This window comes from Lynx canadensis, chromosome B4, assembly GCF_007474595.2.
Source record: "Lynx canadensis isolate LIC74 chromosome B4, mLynCan4.pri.v2, whole genome shotgun sequence".
Taxonomy (NCBI): Eukaryota; Metazoa; Chordata; class Mammalia; order Carnivora; family Felidae; genus Lynx; species Lynx canadensis.
In genome coordinates this window covers 80,042,054-80,051,210 of record NC_044309.1, presented here as the reverse complement: position 1 = coordinate 80,051,210, position 9,157 = coordinate 80,042,054, and the positions used below count along the sequence as shown (strand labels likewise).

The 9,157-nt window shown below is 54.2% G+C and overlaps 1 protein-coding gene across 3 annotated transcripts; it reads left to right on the top strand.

The window, feature by feature from the left end:
• The first annotated feature begins 1,948 nt into the window (after positions 1 to 1,948).
• On the top strand, positions 1,949 to 9,005 carry NFE2 (nuclear factor, erythroid 2). 3 transcript variants are annotated; one of them, XM_030322807.1, is made up of 4 exons: positions 1,950 to 2,167; positions 6,038 to 6,149; positions 6,360 to 6,528; positions 7,719 to 9,005. In XM_030322807.1, the coding sequence occupies exons 3-4, from the start codon at positions 6,415 to 6,417 to the stop codon at positions 8,724 to 8,726; spliced, it is 1,122 nt and encodes a 373-aa protein (XP_030178667.1). In that variant the 5' UTR covers positions 1,950 to 2,167; positions 6,038 to 6,149; positions 6,360 to 6,414; the 3' UTR covers positions 8,727 to 9,005. The 3 variants fall into 3 exon arrangements, with proteins under 3 accessions (XP_030178668.1, XP_030178667.1, XP_030178666.1); XM_030322806.1 differs by having other exon boundaries at positions 5,615 to 6,149; XM_030322808.1 differs by lacking the exon at positions 6,038 to 6,149 and having other exon boundaries at positions 1,949 to 2,167.
• Positions 9,006 to 9,157: the final 152 nt, after the last annotated feature.

Sequence of the window (9,157 nt, the reverse complement as noted above, 5' to 3'; positions counted from 1 at the left end):
CGAAGCGGACTCCAGGCTCCAAGCTGTCAGGACAGAGCCTGACGCAGGGCTCGAACTCACAAATGGCGAGATCATGACCTGAGGCAAAGTTGGACGCTTAACCAACTGAGCCACCTAGGCGCCCCCAAAGCACTTTATATAGACCTTTATTAGTGTCATTCCCCAACTAGACTGTGAGTGAGGACATAGACTATGTCTTATTCATCTTCGTGTTCCTGGAGTATAACACATAGCAGACACTCAATAAATATTTGTTGAATGAATTAACGAGCGATGAGGCTTGTGTTATCCACAGTTGTATCTGCAATGCCACAAGCGTGGCCTGAACCGGTAGTTTTCATTCAATAACTGTCTGTTGACTAGCTGTAACCTGATATCATTATTTAATCAGCCACCAGTGTGACTATCGCCACCCTTCATCCCCTCTGAGGGGCCAGAATAAGTATGCCACTGAGAGAGCTGTGTCTGAATGCCCAGATTCCAGGTATGTGACCCAGATTCACGGCCAGGTCATCAAGAGATTCCGGACCCACATGTGTCGTGCAATGAAGCCGTGGGTCCCCTCCTGTCCCTCATAGATCACGCATGTAGAATCATCATCTCCTGGGCTAGAGATGGAATCCAAAGCATGTAACCATGGGTTTGGGGTGGGTGTTGATCAGTCCCACACACACAGGCTGCAAGAAGGATGCAAAGAAGCCATATCAAACTGCCGCTTGAGTTGCTTGCTTGTGCTGCTGGCTGTGGAAGGTCCTAAGGGAGAAGTGGGGTTGATGTAGAGCTGTAGGGGTGGGGAACACTTGGAGGAGGACTCCCAGCAGCTATGCGTTACCAAAGGAAACAGAACATTCCCATTATTTTAACAGTGAACAGGAGCCTATCAGAGGATGTTGGCTGGGTGCCAGCTCTGCCTTGGGGTGACACCTGTCTGTCTCTCACTCTTTGTTTCCAGTATAACTTGAACATTATAAGAAGAAAAAAACAGAGAAAAAGCCTCAGCTGCAGCTGTAAGGACTGAAGCTAGACATAGGAGGGACTTTCCTGACAGCTAAGAGTCAGTAAAAGTAAGCTAGGAGGAAGGAAGCCTCTTCTAGTCTCCAGAGAGAGATCTGTTTGGCCTGGGTCTTGGGGTTGTGTGTTGGAGGCCAAGGGATGATGGAGTGACTTCTGGGAGTACTTACTGGCCTCAGAAAGAGCTGCTGTGGGTGCTGGGGATGAACCTGATACCCTATACAGGTGTCCTGGCCTGTCCAGAGTATGCGGCTGCCATGTGTTCGGGTGCCCAGCCTGGCACCCAGGGCCCCCTTTAAGAGAGGTGAATAGTGTCCCTTCTGGGCGCCCCCACACACATCCAACTCCCCTCACACACTGACAACAAACCTGGCCAAGAAAGAGGCCTTTGTCCTAGGACATCTGAGGCTGCTGGGGGAGGGGAGAGGGCTACAGGTGAAAGGACACATCAAAGCAGCAACTGCCCCTCCTCCCCAAAAGAGCTCCCCTGCCTCTTTCCCAGAACCCAGGCTTTCCTTAAATAAAAGCAGCGCCCTCCATGCCCACCTGCCTAAGCAGCTGGGACACTAGACATTAGGTCCTTATCTTTCGCTGCCATCCACCTCGCTGTGACTCAGTTTCCCTGTCTCAGAGAGAGTCAAGAGGGCAGAAGGAAGGAGGTTGCGACCTGTATAAAGTTTAGAGGTCACTTTGGAGCGGGCTACCGGGTTGGAATTCATCCTGTGCATAGGAGAAACGCAGGCCTGGCGGGACTCCTGGGCTCAAAAGGAGGGCTGGGAGCCGCTGGGAACCGTGTGTGCCCCCGCTGGCCGGGGAACAAGGTGGGGGCGGGGTGTGGGCAGAAACCACACCGGGCTCAAGTTTCCTCTCTTGGCCAGAAGGGGCAGGAGGAGAGGAGGGCCACGGGGAAAGGGGAGGGTTGGAGGAAGGACGGAGAACTCAGGCCGAGGGCTTCACAGTGGAGGCTGGTGCGCCGCCCGGCGCTCTCCCTCCATACTCAGTGCTCAGTAATGGCCCGGGGGCGGGGCGCAGCCCTCCCCCGTTTTCAGAGGTAGCAGAGATCCTCACCCAGGAGGTGTCAGCCCAGGCCCAGCCTCCCCAGAGACAGCACCCCGGAGCCACATCTCTCTCCTCACTCTGCTTGGACCCTGCACAGGTGCCTGACGGGCGGGGTGGGAGGGGGATTTCAGTGGGTTCCCCCGAGGGGCGAGCTGGGGAGGTGGAGGTGGCAGAGGGAGAAAAGAACCAACTTTCCTCACGTCCCTAGGAGATCTCAGGGCTTCCCAGGCTGCCCTGGGTTTAGGAATTTGACATCTTTGGGAATTCATCTGGGAGAAGACCTTCTGGAGCACTCTGAGAGGCTTGGGGTGAGAGGCTGTAGATGGGGACCAGGCAGGGGTCCTCCGAGGCACCTCTGAGGGGCTGAGGCAGAACCCTTTGGCAGGGGGCTGCCCCTGGAGAGCCGATAGACTCTCAGGTATATGGCACCGTCCTTCCCTACTCCCGTCCATCACTGCCCTGTCTGGCCAGCTGGGAAGATTTGGGGGAAGGTGAGGAATCGGAGACACCGGATGCCTGGATCGCTGCCAACCACGGCAGCAGGATGGAGTGGTGGGCGCAGGGCTGTTGAGGTCTTGCCTCCTTTGCCCCCCTCACTTCTCCCAGGCCCCCGGGGCAGTTAGAGATCAGCTGGAACCAGCAGGGAGAGGAAGGCATCTGGCCCCCAGTGCGGTTCCTTCAGACTGGAAATCTTAGCAGCTTGGGAAGTAGGAGGCAGGGTAGCCGTGGAACAGAAGAGGGGAGGTATCAGATCTGCTGGGGCTGGGATTCTCTCTAGTCATTGGCCCCCAAATGACCGGGGTTTGGTTTCTAGGGACTGAGTGAGGATAACAGAGACGTGTGCCTTTCTCCCCTGTTCCCATACACCTGTTTGAGTCATGTATGCCCTCAGGAGACTAATCCTCACTCTGAGCAAATCTCTCTCCCCTTTTCTTCCGTTCTGTTTCTCTATTTTACCTCTATGTGCCTCTCCCTCTTTTGGGATTCTTCTTAACCTCTCTAAATAGCTTGCTCGCGTGCCTCTCCAACACCCCAGGTGTCGCTGATCCGTGCCCATTCTTTCACTGCTTCTGTTGACACCTGGAGAGGCGGGGTGGTCTAACAAGCCTCAGAACAGGATCCCAGAAGCAAGCACCCTCTCTATCTCTGTCTCCCCTCAAGGCATCCCTTCCCAAATGGTCCTCGTCTCGAATCCTTAAGCAGAAAGCTCCATATCATTCTGTGATCACTTTCCTGTGATAAGATCTTTCTGGGTAGGACCATCAGGATCACAGGAAGGAGGATGGATTAGAGTCCCTGAAGGTGGCTTCAGTCCTACCTGATACATGTTGGTGGGGAGGAAGATGGCTGTGTGACCTCAAAGTGCAGGTGAAACTGGAAACTGGGAACTGTTTACTGTAAAGCAAAAGGGACACGGGGAGGCTCACTCTCCTTTCCCAGGATCTGTCCAGCTTCTGCGTCCTCTGTGATGTTCTGTTTGATCCAATTCAGACTATACCCTCCCTCCTCCCTGATCTGTATCACTAGCTGCCAGCCCGTCTTCCAGTCCCATCCTTAGAAAGGTAGGCTCCTAAGACCCAGAGGGGACTATGCCTGGTGTATAGACCACTACCAATCCCTGAGTATTTAGGGGAAAACATACTACTCCCCTTTGGCCTGGTACAAACTTGACGCGGCACCAGGGAGATGGTTGGAGCTGGTCCAGAGATTCTCATCAACTCCCTCTTCCCTGACCTCTTGCCTCCCCGAGGGACCCTTCTGGATTCTCATTTCCTTGTCTCAAAGGTGCAAGGCAGATAGAGCTCCTGGTCTTCATGAGAAGGGACTGATATCTAGTCTCAGAGACCAGGGCAGCCTAGAATCCAGCCTTGCCTGGGTCATGGGTTTGAAGCTAAGAGAAGTCTGGAGATCATTTGCCAGGTTCTTTTCTGGCTTTGTGTTCTTTCCTGTAAATACATATGGCTGGACTAGTTGAGCGTTTCTCAAGGTGGGGTGGGCTTCTGGCATCAGAAACACTAGGGCACTTGTTAAAATGCTGATTGCTGGGTACCTGCACCTATGAATTCAATTCAGTAGGTCTGGGATGGCTTGCAGGAAGGAGCCTGTGTTTTTACAAGTATGATGGATGAATGCAGTGCATCGTCCAGTTTGTGACTGCCTGAACTAGATGCCAGATACTGCCTCTCATAGCAAAGAGCTTCTAGGGTCCTGTTTCCATTTAATGGAAGAAACTGAATGGGGAAGTGATTTGGCCAAAGTCACATATTTGGAAGGCCATAGAACCTGGTCTCCTGCCTCCTAGGGCAGGATCTTTGAACTGCACCTAAGAGTCAGATCCAGGAAGATACAAGGAGGGAGAAGGTGGGGCGGGGGGGCAGAGGGGGATGTGAAGGACTGTGAGGCAAGAAGCATTGTCCCTGCCCCCTAAACCCCTAAACCCCTTCTCCATTCACTTTGCCTTTGGGCAATTTCCTCCAGAACCTGGGTGGGGGAGGGTGGGGTTCCGGTGTTGAAATGGCATCCTGGACAGACATAAACACCCCACCCACTTTGCCCACTGGCCAAGGGCCTGTGCCTACACCAGCTCCCAGCTCTGGGGATAGCACTGTAACAAAGAGGTGGGGGCAAGGGCTAGGGTAGATCCAGCTTTAAAAGGATAATTTGTAATTCTTGTTAATTTGGGGTAAGTCAAAGAGTGAATTCCATATTAGATAGCTGTGATAGGCCATCTTTGTGATGATCTAAGGTCATGTAATTTGAAGTCATCCAGTCCTATCCTCTGTCCTTTTAGAAGTTTCTCCCACCCCCTAGCCTGCCTGCCTTTACTTATATGGCAGGGGTAGGGTGCTGGGTCTGGCTCTAAGACATTGGGAGGCCCCTGCAAAATCTACTTGGAATCTCTTGCCAAAGGCAGAGAGAACAGATGCAGGGAGATGGGTGTTGGGAATAGGGAGGTAGGATGAGGAGAGGGGCAGATAAAGAGGAAGATGAAGGTAGGGGTGAGGGTTTGTTGAGAATGTTAAGCTGCCCACGCAGAAAGGGACCTCTGAGTTCAATTTATCCAACTCCCTGGTTTTATAAATGAGGAAACAGAAGCTCAGAGAAGTGCGATGGCCTTGCCCAACCTCACACTGCTGCTTTGTGGCCGACCAGCAGCTAGAGCCCACATCAAAGAAAGCGGGGGGTGGGGGGGGGTGTGAAGGGGAGTGTGTATGTAAGGCTCTAAAGGATATTCCCCAGAAGAGGAGAAAAGAGATTCCACAGAACTGACTGGCCAATATAGGATGTAGACCACCAATAGAGGACCGGAGTATGGACACACAAGAGTGGGATGGGAAGGGGTCTGAGAGGCCAGTACAGGCTAGCAGAGTTAGCTAGTATGTTCCAGACCTGAGGCTGTTATTTCCCAGGTTGGGTGTCACTCTCTGAATGGACATTATAGGATCTTGGTGAAAATCAATCTCATAAACTAGTAACGATGGTGAAAACATCAGCGCAGTTCTTGGTAGTTCTTAATAGGTCTCTGCTATGATTGTCCCTTTAGGAACCCTGGAAGCCTGGCTGTGTGGGTTGGGGTATGGCTGAGATGACCCTGCAGGGACATAGGACAGAGAGGTCCAGTGTCCCCAGAGACCATTCCTCCTCTGCTGCCTCCAGCTGATAAACCTCTTATCTGGCACGAGCAGGGGAGCCCAGAGCCAGGATAGGAGGAGAAGGCAGGGCTGCTATCAGCCACCAGGCCTGGGCCATATCTCGGAGAAGGGGAGGGGCTGTCTGCTTGGCTCTTCCCACAACACACTCCTTGGGGATCCCCAAGCACTTACTCTCATCTTGAGAACATGAGACAGAGGAGGAGGAAAACTGAGGACAGAGGAGGAAAGCCAGAGTGATCCCTGATGTTGCCCCAGAACAAGGGAAAAAAACCAAAGCAAAACAAACCAGAAGATGTGACTTCTGCCCTGCCCAGCGATACGGTTTTGGGGGAGTAAGAAGTAGGAGGAAGAGAAGGAGGCGTCTTGTCTGAAAAAGAAGGTGAAGCCCTACTGTGCTCCCAAAGGAACCGACTACAGCCACAGCAGGTGAGGCAGAGATCACACCGCAGACAAGCCTTTGCTTAAGGAGTTGGTTGACGAGGACAACATAATGGGGGGGATGAGGCCTGTCCTTCTCTCAGGCGAGGCTGCAGGGAATTCTCCATGGAGGCAGGATAAAATTGCTGGGCACTCGAGGGGCCTTTTCTTTTCTTTTTTTTTTTTCTTTTTTCAAAGCCTGTTTCTCCTTTGCCACAGGTTGCAGGGGCCTTTTGGGCTTTGGGGACCCTGGACCAGGCCCTGGCCCAGTAGGATGCCCCCGTGTCCTCCCCAGCAGAGCAGGAACAGGGTGACACAGTTGCCCACTCTGGAGCTGGGCGAGATGGAACTGACCTGGCAAGAGATCATGTCCATCACTGAGCTGCAGGTGAGCGGGGCTGGGGGAACCTGGGGGAGGGAAGAGCAGAGAAGCAGGGAGGCTGGCTGGGACGAAGGCAGGGGACTGGAGCAAACAGGGAAGCTTCCAGGGACTGGAAAAGGAAGGGTCGGAGTAGGAGGGGGATCCGGATGAAAGACCAGAACATTAAGGGGAAAGGGGTGTAGAGGAGCAGGGGATAGGAGTGGTGGAAGAATCTGATTGGGGGGTGTAAGCGCTCCCAGCAGCCACTCTGCTCACATCATTCTACCCCACCTCCTGCCCCGCCTACCCTTTCTCACCTTCTTCCCTTCTGAACCCCCTCTCCTCCAATCCTGCCCATCTTCTTCCTTCATTTCCTCCCCTTGCCCTCAGATGCCGGGGCCCCTTTCCCTCAGGTAGTAGAGCAATAGTTCAGGGGCCTCGGGAAGGGGGGTGGTCAGACTATGACGGGGTCCTCGCCTCCTGCTAGTTGGACAAAGGGGTGTCTGTTGGCCTCACAATGATGCCTTTGTCCCCAGCTGGGCTGGAGCACGGTGGCTCCTCCATGTGGGTTGGGGGCTCTGTTTCCAGCATGTTCTCTCCTCCTCTCTGCACCTGGGCAGGGACAGAGGGACTGAAGAGGAGAGGGTAGAGCTAGTGCCAGCTCCCCAAGGTGCCTCTTGGCCCCCAGACCTGGCTCTGCCTGCCCCCCCCCACCCCCCCTTCTCTCCCCTGCCACTGTGCCTGGGTCCTCAGGATCTGCCCTAAGCCCTCCTCCCATGCAGCAGCTCCCTCTGCTGGGCACCCAGGGCATGACCAGGGTCTGAACTTGACCCTTTGACCCCAGATAACCATAGCAGGAAAGGCGTCTGAGGGGGTCATTATAGATAACCACTTCTTGTGTTCCTGAAGGAAATAAAGGAAGAGCAGCCATTTCAACCCAGTCAGAACTTCTGAAGAGGAGATTCCATGTTGTTGCAACATTAGATAGTCTTTTCTGAAGTCGGACTTCAGTGACTTTCATTCAAGTTTAAGCTGCTTTCTGCTTAAAATAGCTGCGCTGCAACCTTACAAGAAGCTTTGGGTGATTTTTTAGCACCTTTCTGTTCCCTTGTTATTATCTCACTGTGTCTTTCAGAAGGACCCAGCTTGATCCTGAGGGAGAGCTGGTTTCTCTTCCTCAGCCTGTCTCCAAAACTTCTTTATGGCTTTTCTTGCAGGGACTAAATGCTCCAAGTGAGACGTCGTTTGAGCCCCCTGCCCAGGCCCCATACCCTGGACCCCCACCGCCCCCAACTTACTGCCCCTGCTCAATCCACCCAGATGCTAGCTTCTCCCTTCCTCCACCACCCTATGAGCTCCCAGCACCCACATCTCATGTCCCAGACCCCTCATACTCCTATGGCAACATGGCCATACCAGTCTCCAAGCCACTGACTCTCTCCGGTCTGCTCAGTGAGCCCCTCTCAGATCCTTTGGCTCTCCTGGACATTGGGCTGCCAGGGGGGCCCCCCAAGCCTCAAGAAGACCCAGAATCTGACTCAGGATTATCCCTCAACTATAGCGATGCTGAATCTCTTGAGCTGGAGGGGACAGAGGCTGGCCGACGGCGCGGCGAGTATGTAGAGATGTACCCGGTGGAGTACCCCTACTCACTTATGCCCAATTCCTTAGCCCACCCCAACTATGCCTTGCCACCTGCAGAGACCCCCTTAGCCTTAGAACCCTCCTCAGGCCCTGTGCGGGCCAAGTCCACTGCACGGGGGGAGGCGGGGAGTCGGGATGAGCGACGGGCCCTGGCCATGAAGATTCCCTTCCCGACGGACAAGATTGTCAACTTGCCGGTAGATGACTTTAATGAGCTGTTGGCGCGGTACCCACTGACGGAGAGCCAGCTGGCATTGGTCCGGGACATCCGACGGCGGGGTAAGAACAAGGTGGCCGCCCAGAACTGTCGCAAGAGAAAGTTGGAGACCATCGTGCAGTTGGAGCGGGAACTGGAGAGGCTGGGCAGCGAGCGGGAGCGGCTCCTCCGGGCCAGAGGGGAGGCCGACCGGACCCTGGAGGTCATGCGCCAACAGCTGACAGAGCTGTACTGTGACATTTTCCAGCACCTGCGGGATGAAGCCGGCAACAGCTACTCCCCTGAAGAGTATGCTTTGCAACAGGCCGCTGATGGGGCCATCTTCCTGGTGCCCCGGGGGACCAAGATGGAGGCCACAGACTGAGCTGGCCGAAGGGGTGGGACTGTGATGGAGATTTCCTTTAGTCCCTTCCGATCAAGGTACTCCCCAACCCTGAGGCCCAGAAGGAACTGGGTTCTCTAGACCAGAAGGGGACAGTGGGAAACCTGGCGTTTGGAGGGTCCACAGCGTGTTCAGGAAGGCTTGCCTTGAGACAAGCACGTGAGGGGAGGGTTGGAATCTCTTTGCAGTGATTCAGCTTCCCGGGGCTCCAACCTCCTCCTCTTGTTTGAGCTTTGATATATAAAGCGCTCTACACTAATAGCCTTCCACTGTGTCTTCCTTCTCGAGAGAGGGTGACAGCTGAGCACTTCAAGTTCACCGCTTGGTGGTGATGGGGAGGGAACCCTGCCAGGCTCGTTTCTTTCCCCTACAGCTCTGTATGAGAGAGGTACGCAAGAAATTTGGGCTTGAGC